The sequence below is a fragment of the Vigna radiata genome, chromosome 1 (genome assembly GCF_000741045.1).
Source record: "Vigna radiata var. radiata cultivar VC1973A chromosome 1, Vradiata_ver6, whole genome shotgun sequence".
Lineage (NCBI taxonomy): Eukaryota > Viridiplantae > Streptophyta > Magnoliopsida > Fabales > Fabaceae > Vigna > Vigna radiata.
The window spans coordinates 23,200,683-23,213,095 of record NC_028351.1 but is presented as its reverse complement, the minus strand read 5'-3'; the positions used below and the strand labels follow the sequence as shown (position 1 = coordinate 23,213,095).

The 12,413-nt window shown below is 37.8% G+C and overlaps 1 protein-coding gene and 1 pseudogene across 1 annotated transcript; both read left to right on the top strand.

Moving 5' to 3' along the window:
- Nucleotides 1-2,080: 2,080 nt before the first annotated feature.
- On the top strand, nucleotides 2,081-11,793 carry LOC106773249. Its single transcript, XM_014659961.2, has 3 exons — nucleotides 2,081-2,399; nucleotides 3,175-3,255; nucleotides 11,003-11,793. The coding sequence occupies exons 1-3, from the start codon at nucleotides 2,241-2,243 to the stop codon at nucleotides 11,381-11,383; spliced, it is 621 nt and encodes a 206-aa protein (XP_014515447.1). The 5' UTR covers nucleotides 2,081-2,240; the 3' UTR covers nucleotides 11,384-11,793.
- On the top strand, nucleotides 5,000-5,850 carry LOC106779886 (annotated as a pseudogene).
- Nucleotides 11,794-12,413: the final 620 nt, after the last annotated feature.

The window sequence follows — 12,413 nt, the reverse complement described above, 5'->3', positions numbered from 1 at the left end:
ATTAGTTTACATGAAAAGTAAGGCCTAAGAGTCCTTTGGGAAATGATACTTGGACTTACCCATTTTATATTACTTGATAACGATCTGGTACACTTGTCAGGGACTTAACAATTATTCACTATGGAGAAGAAGTATGTACATTCCTTTTTAATGACAATGTAATTCCTAGTGGTTCTACTCACATGCCATTTAGTATTCACGCTTTCACTAATGCTTCTCAGAAAACGGGGAAATATAGTAAAGGAAATAGAAATCCTGGAAAGAATAAGGCTTTAAAAAGGCCAAGAGGACCTTGAAAGGGAGACATTAATCCTTTAAGAATGAGTAAGTAGAGAGGATGAAAGGATAATTGAATTGAAAAAGCCTCGAAGAAAAGAAAAAGGGAACTTATTATTAGAAAGGTCCATAAGCTAAACGAGAGCTTTCAAATAAGCCTTTAAAAGAGGATGCCCAAGGTAAGGGGAACACCAATCCAAACATCTACCGCTAATGGGATGTCGATATTTTCCAAAATCTACAACTCTAAGGGAGTATTGAGTATTGATAAGTTGCATATTTTCACCAATTCTACAATTGAAGGTTGATGTTAAAGAAATGTCGAACAATCCGACCAACTATAATGTTTTTTTTTTCATGATATTTTAATCTGATCTTGTAATCATTTCATTTTTATCCTTATTTTTAATTTTTCAGCACCATAGTAAAAGGAAGAGATTGTTTGAACAAAATTCCAATACCTTGATGTTTAGATTAATTGGCAAAAATGTAACAAAGTGTAAAGCTGAGATATTGAAGTAGTGATGTCTAACAAATATTACTCAAATCATGTATGCATATGTGTTTTGTTTTATATATGATAGAGCATCATGCCAAGTTTCACTTCATTTGATAAGTAAATGAAGATCAACGAAACAGGAAGTACAAACCAAAATTTTACATGGACATACTTGAAGAATATTTTAAAGCTTAAGTTTATGTCGTAGAGGTTGTTTTCATCATTTGTCATCTAGAGATTAATGCCAAATTCAAAAGCTTCACTTAAATAGTTTTAGGGATTAAAGTTGAAGTTGGATTTTTTGCAAATTTATTTAACACAAGCATATGTCACTATGACTAAGCTATTTTATCAGTATGGTGTGCGTTTTCATCACTCGAAGAAGTAAAAAGCTATGTAAACCTAGGAAGATGAGTATTATCAACTATCAAATAAATTGCATAAAGAAGGGAAGAACAAATAATGCTGCATGGAGCATATTCAATGTTTCTTTGTTAAAACCTGACAAACGATAGCTAAAAGAAGAAGACATTCAAGTGAATTCAAACGTATTTCATAGGCAGAAAAAGTTTTATATCAATAATTAACTTCTTCCTATGCCTATATAAAGACTTTTTGAAGAAAAAGACGAAAACAAAAGCTATTTTTTTTAACACAATTAAAACTTTCCTATTCCTAAAAACCTTCGTGAGAGTAGTGTTTAACTGAATAAACTAGTTGAAATAGTCTAATCGTTATATATGTTAAAAGACACAATTCTAATAAACTAAATGTGTGATTTGTTGATTACTGAAACTTTATGTTTATATAAGCTAGAAGTAATTTGTAAAGAAAATACTTAATTAAGTAAAACTGAATTATAAAAATATTTGAATGAAATTAACCAAAAGTGATTAAGAGTAAAAAAAAAAATATTTAAATTAAGTAAACATAACTTATTAAAAAAATATTTGATTGAATTATAAATGAGATACTAAAAAATACTTGTATAATAAAACTTGACTAATTTAATCAATAAATAATTCACAACCTGCTGCTTCAGTTTAAACTAAATGTTTTAGATATAAACACAATTTCCAAACCCAAACATCTATTCTAATTTGAATACATTTCAAACCAAATTCAAAATTCATCATATTTTTCCCCCTCTCATATTTTTATCACATATTTAAAATAAATTTCATTTAAAACATGTTTGTATTTTATTCCATTTTTAATTAGTTTAAATATAAGTATTTACTATAATTTAGAAATAAAAAAAAAATGAGATATAAAAGTTTATAAATATTTTCCATCAATGGGGGCACTGCATGTAGCTTTTGTTCTCTCTCCTTCCCAACCTTTTCTTTCCTCTGTAAAAGTGCACCCAAACACTCCCTTCCTTTGCCACCGCTAACACCAACCTTTGTCACCCAAATCTCTGATCTCAAGGAACCACCCTAACGCTCTCTCCACCGATTCCGCCATGGCCAAGAAGCGCAAGTCCATCACCACCAGCCTCGACGAGGTCGATCGGACCCTCTACGCCTCATTCTGTACCGCCGCCAATTCCCTCTCCCAGCTCTACACGCACACCATGAACCACCAGAAGCTCTCCTTCAACGCCGGCGAACGCCACGCCCTCGTAATAAAGCCTGCCCCTTTTCCGTTGTTTCTTGTGCTTTTCCATTTTGCTAAGAAAGAAAAAAGGGCTTTTTGTTGTTGGGAAAGTGGAATTTGGATTTGATTTTTTTTTTCCTTTTATTTGGGTCTTCTTTTGAAGGGTTTTTGGGAGTTTAGATTGTTGGGATTTTGTGTTGGTTGGTTAAATAGAGAACATAGTATTTTTTTTGGTATTTTTTAAAATTTAAATATGTTTTTGTGTTTGATTTTGAAATCGGGTAGATTGGATTTGGATGAATTTTTTTTTTGTTGTGCTTTTATTTGTCCCGTTATGAGAGCTATTGTGGGGGATTTGAAGATGTGGAATGGTTTTTTTTTCTTCTGTTCTGTTGCTTGTATTCATTTTAACTGAACAATAGTATACATTATTTGAACAAGTTGGAGCTTTGATATCTTTGCATTTTTTTGTTGTTGTTTATTGATTAATGGTTCTCTTTTTTTAACTAATGTTTTCTTATTGATTGGTGGAATTGTTTTGACTCCCTTATTTGACCTCATTTTTAATGATATTTATCGTGCTGTTTATCTCATCTTTCATGTATGTCGATTGGTTGTGCAGCTGCGAGTAGGTATCGTTATATATATTTTCTTTCGTGTTGTGAATCAAAACTTTTGCTGGTTCCACTTTTCGAGTTGTAACTGCAGCATAATCATTCGTGTGTCTAGTATATGCTTCGCTCTTGTGTTTGGGGTCTTGACCATGTTTATATTTTCGCTGCGGCATGTTCTGATTTCAGGAAAATCTTTATCAGTGGATTTGGAGACAACAAGAAGGAGGATCAAGGGTTGCAACAGTTGATGTACTCAACTACATTCAGGTTGGATTGGCATTTCCTCCTTTCGCATATAATATATTATTATTGTGTATGCTTGTTCTGTTGGGATTGGGGATTGTTCTGTAGCAAACTGAGATAATGACTTATGAAAGGCCAACAAATCAGAAAAACCGGTTTAGTTCAGACATTATTTCTTATATCAATGATTTTAAAGTTGTGGTTGTGGTAGCATTGCAATTACATGCACGATAAATACAAAATTGCAGGGATATATGGCCAATGCAACAACATGTGGGATTGTGGGATTGTGGATAGACTGCTTCTTATAACCTTGTAATGGACTATTGGCTGGATCATGGGCTAAATTTTTCACTTGAGGTTGTTAATTTATAAGCTTTCTGAACCAAGCCTCACAGAACAAAAGGCTTCATATAGTCAGTCTATAAACCAGCTAGGATCATGTTAGGAATAAAAGAGGGAGCGTAGGATCGAACGATATATAGTGGCTAATACCGAACGGTAGAAAGTTTATGTTAGGAGGGAATTCAATAGAGAGAAAGTTGGTTAGTTGTTAGGAGAGAGAGAGTAAATACTTACAGAATAGGGGAGAGGGGGATTTTATCAGAGTTTGTTCAGGGTTTAGACTGGATATTTTCCAGTGGAGGAAGATTAGGCTTCCTTGGGGTGATTCTTGTATTCTGATTCACTCATACACCATTAATACATACATACTTTTCCATTCTTTGTTCGAGAGTTGTGGTGAGAAGAGGGTCTCGATTAGGTTATTTGCATAAAGTAACCTAACAAATTGGTCCGACCTGTTGGATCTGTTTCGGAGGAGAATGGAGGGAAAAGTAAACGCATTAGAAGGACGAATGGCGGCGATGGAGTCGTCAATGGAGGAAGTGAAGGCGGGGGTGCAAGCGATAACTCTTGAGTTCCAACGAGCTCATGGACGACGAACCAGGAACCAGGAACCAGAAGGAAGTCGTGATTCCGTCAATGCTGGATGCGAACTACGACAGCCGGAAAACTCAGAGGAGAAATCGGAAGAAGACATAGGAGAAGTTCGACGCAATTGGAGGAAGCAGGTTGAACTACCTACATTTGATGGTGCGAATCCTATGGGCTGGATCGCACCGGTAGAGAAATTCTTTGACCAACAGAGCGTGACGGAGAAGGAGAAGATGAAGCTCGTTTATAGATGCATGGAGGGAGGTTTAGCGAGCTTTTTGTTCCAGTTCTGGCGAAAGAAAACCATGCATCCGACTTGGAAGATGTTTACTGATGCTCTGACGTGGAGGTTTGGCGGACTAAATCGGGGCACTGTTCGTGAGGAGCTGGCAGCGAAGAACAGGAGGGGAGCGTCAACGAGGACATCCAGGAGTTAGAAATTCTGGTGCCACAAGCATTGGGAAAACCAGATCACTCCTCATTTTCTGTCCCTGTAGATCTTAGAACCAGCATTATGATGGGTGTTGAGGCTGATGTGGCCACTGAGCGAAGACCAGATCCGTCCTTGTTAATTTTTGCTCAGTTGGGCCTTGAGTTGACAGTGGTGAACAGTGATTGCCGTTTTTATGACATAGTCACAGAACAAAAAGTTTCTGCAAATATGGATGAAGCACTTGAAGCTGATTATAATACCACTATGGATGACATGGTATTAGGTGTTGCTCAGAAAGGTGAACAAGCAATGAAAATGTCTCTTGAAGATGGTTTAGAATATGGCCTCAAGATTCGGTGTACTGCACACACCGAAAGCAGTGAAGAAACAGAACAAAACAAGTGTGCATAAATGGTGGATGCCATGAAGAAGGTGGTGAAGCTGGACGTTGACCGGAGTGTGGAAGAGAGGAACTTGTTCTCTGTTGGATACAAAATGTGGTGGGGTCACGGAGAGTTTTATGGAGGATCTTGTCATCGATAGAGCAGAAAGAGGAGTCAAAAGGGAATGAGTTGAATGTTAAGCCTATAAGGGATTATAGGCACAAGGTTGAGTTGGAGTTGTCTAACACTTGCAGTGATATTATGATAATTTTAAATGAGCATCTTATTCCATCCACTAATATTGCGGAGTCCACAATGTTTTATTATAAGATGAAAGAAGACTATTACCGGTATTGGGTAGAATTCAAAGCTGGTAATGAAAAAATAGAGGTAGCATAGCAGTCACTTAAAGCATATCAGACAGTTGTTACCACTGTTGAGAGTGAATTACAACTTACACATCCTATTCGTTTGGGTTTGGCTCTAAATTTCTCTTTGTTTTATTATAAGATAATGAATTCACCTGAAAGGGCCTGCCATCTTGCTATGCAAGCGTTTGGTGTTGCCTATGTTGTGACTGAGTGGGCAACCTGCCAAGAGCAACCAGATATTGTTGGTGGTACAATGATGAGTGGACTAAGAGAAGTTGTTAGCATAATTGACATTTTGAGCACTGGAAAGGATTATATTGCTGAGGTAGAAGCATTGGAAGTTGCATGGGGACAGTTAGACACCGAAACTCATGAAGTGAGGGATATAATAAAGAAACTTGATGCAGTGAGGTTAGCTGAATCTTCCCTTGCTAAGTCCATTTATGAAATGCTGGAAGTTAATAGAATTTGAGAAGAATGGAAGATATTGGAGAAGGATTTGCCACCACCCAAGCCTCCAGACTTGAATCGGAGGGCGTCACTTGGGAAGAGGAATATTACGGCAAATAACAATTCCCTAACTTCAACCTTGACGACAAGGTTGATTTTGACGGGTGGAGTAATGTTAGGAATAAAAGAGGGATCGTAGGACCGAACGATATATAATGGCTAATACCGAATGGTAGAAAATTTATGTTAGGAGGGAATTCAATAGAGAGAAAGTTGGTTAGTTGTTAGGAGAGAAAGAGTATAAATACTTACATAATAGGGGAGAGGGGGATTTTATCATAGAGTTTGTTTAGGGTTTAGATTGGATATTTTCCAGTGGAGGAAGATTAGGCTTCCTTGGGATGTTTCTTGTATTCTTATTCACTCATACACCATTAATACATACATACGTACTTTTCCATTCTTTATTCGAGAGTTGTGGTGAGGAGAGAGTCTCAATTAGGTTATTTGCATAAAGTAACCTAACTGATCAGCAGAGTGTTATTTTGCACACAGGGAAAGAAACTGGTAGGGATGCTTGCTTAATTATTCAATTTGGTCTCCATAGCAAGGGCCATGTCATTGACCTCTCTTTGGCAATTTTCTTTCTCTCTATGGTCTTTTTTGCATGTCAAGTTTGAGCTATGAATGAATGTTAATTGTTAATTTCTTAAATTCTTGAGATTGTGTTAGGTTCCTTTACTTAGGACCGTAACAGATGACAATCTTCTCAAACCCACTCAACAACAAAGAAGCAATTGTATGAATATGAATTTTATTAATTTTGTAAAGAAAGAACAAAATAACAAGCAAGTATTTCCCTGAGGAAGCCTCCCTTCCACCACTGGAACGATCCAGTCTCTACCCAAAGGCAAGAAAATTATCAGATATCCCATCCCTCTATTCTCTTTGTTTATTTATACTCTCTCCTCTAACAAACTAGTCTCTCTCCTCTAACAGACTAATCTCTCTCCTCTAACAGACTTTTAATTGTCTAACATTACCCTCAAGGTTGAAGTCAGGAACTGCTGCCGGATGTAATATTCCTATTCCTAATAGCACCATCAAAACCACCCTCTTGCCATTGTATTTAAAACTTGGGTTTCTCCTCCCCTTGCTGCTGCTGGTTCCTGGACTGTAATACTTTCAGAGGGGGTGTACATGGGTTTGTCATCCTGCAGTTCAGTTGGTAAAGCTCCCTCCACTTGATGGGCTCCTACAGCTACGATCCTTATGCTATTATTCAAATCATGATATGCTCCTTCTTGGCAAAGCTGCTGTAATTTCTTCACTTCTGAAAAAATTTCATTTTTGTGGCTTTCCTTCCTCAAAAGCATCTGATAGTCCGCTAACTGGTTGTCTTTGGCAGCATTTAGCGAAGCGAGCTCGACTCGCAAATCATTGACTTGTCCAAGAAGCTCTTCCTTCTCGATCTTCAAGTGCTTTATGACATCTCTTGCAGTGGACAAACAATTGAAGAATTTAAGTTGTTGTTCGTCGTTAAGGTGTTCCAAATCAGATAGTTTCTTAGTCTTGACTTCGGTATATTTGTCATGGAGCTTTGTGTACAAAACCTCCATTGCGCGCACATACTGTACTGAGTTAATTTGAATTTGAAGTCTATCTTCCTTCAACGGAATTCGATGGTATATTTTCCTCTTAGGTGGCAGCCCTTGGGTTCTTGAAACACCCCCTTGAACTCTGCCAAAATCTGTTGCAATCTCGCTTCCTGCACTGGTGCTACTCTTTCTGCTTCCCCGTCTCCTTCAATCATTTCTACTTGGCTTAAGCCCCAACTTAAAGGCATGGTTTCTATCTCTTTTTCTTTTAAGAGAACTTCGGGTGTCACCCTTCTATGTGTTAAGGTGGGATCTCCTTTTATCTCCACATCTTTCCCTTCCTGCTTCACCTTCATAATGAGCTGGCCCCAATCCACTTTAATCTCTCCTAGGGAAGCTAACCAAGTGATTCCTAATATCACATCCACATCGCCTAACTCAGAGAAATACAAGTTATCTTTGACTTCCAAACTATCTAATTTCACAGGGACTCCTGTGCAAGACCCACTGGTCACTTTCTTTTGCCCATCTCCCAAGCACACTTTATAAAGACGTGTGTTGGTGGTTTCCAAACCCAATTCTTTCACCAAACTAATGCATATAAAACTATGACTAGCTCCGTTGTCAATTAATACTAGAACTCTCCTCCCTTCTATCCAGCCTTGCAGCTTCATAGTATTAGATTGCGTGAGTCCTTCGACAAACAACCCCGACAGTTCCATCGTCGTTTGTTCCATCTCGGCGTTCTCCTCTATTTCGTCTTCTCCATTCTCCTCACCCAATATCATGACACACATGCTTCTCTCTGCACAACGATGGCCAGGACTGTAAGGTCCGCCACGGTGGAAGCAACGTCCTTCTTCATGTCTCTTAATATATTCTGGATAGGGTAGAGTTCTTACCCCACGGCCTGGGTTGTTTCCCCCTCCGCTGCTACCTACTTTGGAGCTCGTATTATTGGAGATGTCCTCCTTCTTTGAGCCATGCCCTCCGTTAGCGTTCACGGATGCCTCCGATGACTCTCGATATGTTTCCGCGACTGTCCCAGAACTAGCGGAATATCTTTCCCATGTCCTCCCGTTCCGCCACTCCCTCACGATCCCAACCCAGCCTGTTCGACGTCTCGAGCTCGCTCCATCGCCGTCAACGGATCTCGTGGATCGTGCGGCCTCACCAGATTTTGCAGTCCTTCCTGCAACCCAGTGAAAAAATATTCCAGTAATTGCTCCTCATTCACTCTCGCTGCCTACGCCACCAAAAACTCGAACTCTTGGATGTACGCATCAACGCTTCTCGTTTGTGGCACGACAACCAATTTCTCAAAAATGGTGCCCCGGTTCAGTCCGTCGAACCTTCGCGTCAGTGCCTCTATAAACAGCTTCCATGTTGGGTGTTTGGTTTTCTTCCTCCAGAAGCGGAACCAGTAGCTCACGCCTCCCTCCATACATATATAAACCAACTTCATCTTCTCCTTCTTCGTTACGCTCTGCATCTCAAAACATTTCGTCCTTTGCGACCCAACTCGTGGGGTCAGTACCTTCAAAAGTTGGTAGCTCAACGCGCTTCGTCCAGCTGCGTTGTACTTTGCTACGGTTGTCTTCCGATTCCTCCTCCGAACTCTCCGGTGATCGTCGCTCTCTATCGGCATTGACAAAATTACGACTCCCCTTGAAGCTTCGTTCTCAATTCCCATAGCGTCGTCTGAAAGCTCTTCGGAACTCGAGACTCATCACTCTTATTTCCGCCTTCAACTCTTCCACCATTGATTTCACAGCCATTTGTCCCTCCATTCTTCTCCGCTACATCTCACTCCTCTTCCCTTCGAACAGATCCGACAGGTCGGACCAAATCTGTTAGGTTCCTTTACTCAGGGACCATAACAGATGATAATCTTCTCAAACCCACTCAACAACAAAGAAGCAATTGTATGAATATGAATTTTATTAATTCTGTAAAGTAAGAAAGAGCATAATAACAAGCAAGTATTTTCTCAAGGAAGCCTCCCTTCCTCCACTGGAACGATCCAGTCTCTACCCAAAGGCAAGAAAATCATCTGATATCCCCTCCCTCTATTCTCTTTGTTTATTTATACTCTCTCCTCTAACAAACTAGTCTCTCTCCTCTAACAGACTAATCTCTCTCCTCTAACAGTCTTTTAATTGTCTAACAGATTGATATACTCACTAATGTTTTTTATAATATAAAATAATGGTAGTTAAATTGAGGTACAAATTATGTACCGGAAAGTTTGTGGATCGTAAGATTCATGATTCACAAACACTAAAAAATGTAAGATATACTTAAATATATAAGATTTATAAACATGCAAAGATACAATTAATAACAAAACAACCTCAGTCAAAAAGAATGGTTGTATTCATGTATTTATTTACTACACAATTTCAGTAACACAGCCTTACAAAAAATGTGATATGAAAATTCCTATAACCATTTTTGTTCCGCAGCTCTTGCGTTTCCTCATTCCCTTATTTTGCTGTCCACAATCTTCCACCGCTCTTCCCACTGTCCCGGTCCTCCTGTTGTCGCATTGCAGTTCCTGCTCTTTTACACAATTTCTGCTGATGATTGGAGAAGCACAGAGGAACCATTACCACCTATTTTTTGTTTATTTCATGGTTTAAAAGAAACTAAATTTATGTTTTTTACCAAACTTGTTTGCATGACCCAACCCATTTCAAGGAAAACCCAAATGCAAATTCAACATGATTTAGGGGACAAAAGAAACAAGAATTTCAATTCATGCGATTCTGAGAACTATTCGAATGATACAAGAGTGATCCAAGAGTAAAAACAATAAAGTGGATCTCCTGATATTTTAAGCAGCATCAAATCCCAAAGATAGAAAATATTTTCTCTTTACTTATAAGAACTTAGAAGATAAGAAAGAAAAAACTTTTACCAAGATTCTATAGAAATGAATCTATCATATATTTTTGTATATGATATATAAAATCAAGATGGTTACTTTTCAGAAAATTATAATTAGGACGTTAATGCGAATGCTTTATTTCCTTTTCTCAAGGTAGGAGAAAAAGATAAAACTAAAAAAAAAGATGAAATTCTTTATTTATTAGTCTGGTGGGGGAAAAGAATAGTATCGAATTGTACAATTCATATCATGTATGGTATGGTTCGTATCGTGTGTATCACAGTATACTTACTACCATGAAATAGTCTAGTTTATTCATTTGTTTGAAATGTTGCTTATTAAGATGTATTAATAAAAGCTGTTTAGCTCCCCCCATATTTCATCTTCTGTACTTATATAACAGGTGAAGTATATTAGTATACATATGCTATTTCAAATATTCAAGCACAATTGTATAAATTCTTTTAATCCCCCTGTAGGCTTTAGAAGGTTTGTGATTACAAAGTACCCTATAAATTCAAAGGATAGTTTCATCATACTGATGTAATCCTAATTATACTCCATGGCTGTGAATATTGAACTTCATCGGAATAACTAGAGTAACATTGCAAATGACATGTAGTGTCAATTTTGCCATTTGTAATACACACTTTTTCAAAATTATTGATGATTTGGATTTTAAGGCATATGAAAGTCCATTCCTCTTGCAGAATGAGCTGGATTATTGTGAAGAGCCATCTATGTCACCTAGAGCACCACTGCAACACCACCAGTCACAACCAACATTGCATATGCCCAGCTTGGGCTTTCCCATCACTTCAGCGTCTTCTGGCCAAACTATAGCTGCACAAGGACTTCGTGCCGAATCTGGTGAAAATCAACCGAAGAATTCTGTGTTTTCAAATGCCTTGTCAAGTCCAATACGCCGAAGCCTTCAACATTATCAAATCGGTGAGGGAGGATCCTACAGCAATGGTCCCTTCATGGGGAATGGAAACCGGAACACTGAACTTGGCTTTCTTTCTCAGCAAGGCAGGGAATCAATAGTAGTGAGCTCCAATGATTCTGCCATGGATATGCATGCAGACTAGTCCTGTATATTGGTTTATCAATTGGGAATTCTTAACTCAGCACCCTTCTGCAACAGCTACAAAAGAAGCCAACAACCTTGGAAATTCTGTCTGGATTTTCACATTGGATCTTGCAAGAAACGACAGGCGGAAGGAACCAATTCTGTTAACCTTTTACTATGCTTATGTCAACCGGGTGACCGGTTTGGGGTTCTTAGTGGTTTTTGTAAAGTTTTTAAGAGTTATAAGAGTTGTTTTAGTGGTTTGGGGTTTTTAAGTTTTATGTCAACCAATTCTGTTGATCAGCTTTTAAGAGTTTTATTTTGTACCTTGAATTGTTTCACCCCTCGCCCTTTCACCAAAAAAACTGTGTTTTCACTGTACAGCTGATTCTATCTGAAGTTTAATATGTAAATCTTTTCTTACGTAAATTTACTCTGTATGGCAATTTACAACTTCAATTTTCTTGCTGGTGCCTGCCTTGCTTTTTTTTGCTTGTAGTGTGTTCAAAGATCTGAGGTTACTTGCTTTAAAAAAATTAAGAGACTTCTTCGTTTTTCTTCTTCAATACACATTTTCAACTGATGTATATAAACTTATTGGAACATGGTTGTTTTCTTTCAATTTTGTTCTTGAAAGGTATTTTAGTGGGTTAAGAGAAAAGGATGAATATAAATTGCCTTTAACCTAATCTTGATTCCTCAGTAATTTGAGATTTTTGAACCTACCAGATCAATCAAGAACAATTTTATTGTCTAAGAACTTCTTTGTCTTTCTTTTTGTAATTTTTTCCTTTCATTGTACAAATCCATCTTGACACGAACAGGTTAAGCTTTTTGCCCAATGCTCACTATGTCAAGCTTTCAAAGTGGAGAAAAATTCATATTTCATTCCATTTCCGACTCTTCTGAAGTTAAATAGTTTTCTCCTACTATTCTAAGCTTCCTTCTAAACTTTCAACTAAGGAATTAATTCCCACAATGCCTTTATTTTTCATTTGAAAATTAATTATTGAAAGCATTAAATCTCCACTAGAATTAAAACTCCACTG

Bases quoted from the DNA above. Each gene is read 5' to 3' on its own strand.
- LOC106773249 (XM_014659961.2), top strand. From the start codon at position 2,241: ATGGCCAAGAAGCGCAAGTCCATCACCACCAGCCTCGACGAGGTCGAT. The intron at 2,400-3,174 runs GTAATAAAGCCT...TTCTGATTTCAG, and splicing joins CCGGCGAACGCCACGCCCTC to GAAAATCTTTATCAGTGGAT. The intron at 3,256-11,002 runs GTTGGATTGGCA...TTCCTCTTGCAG, and splicing joins ATGTACTCAACTACATTCAG to AATGAGCTGGATTATTGTGA.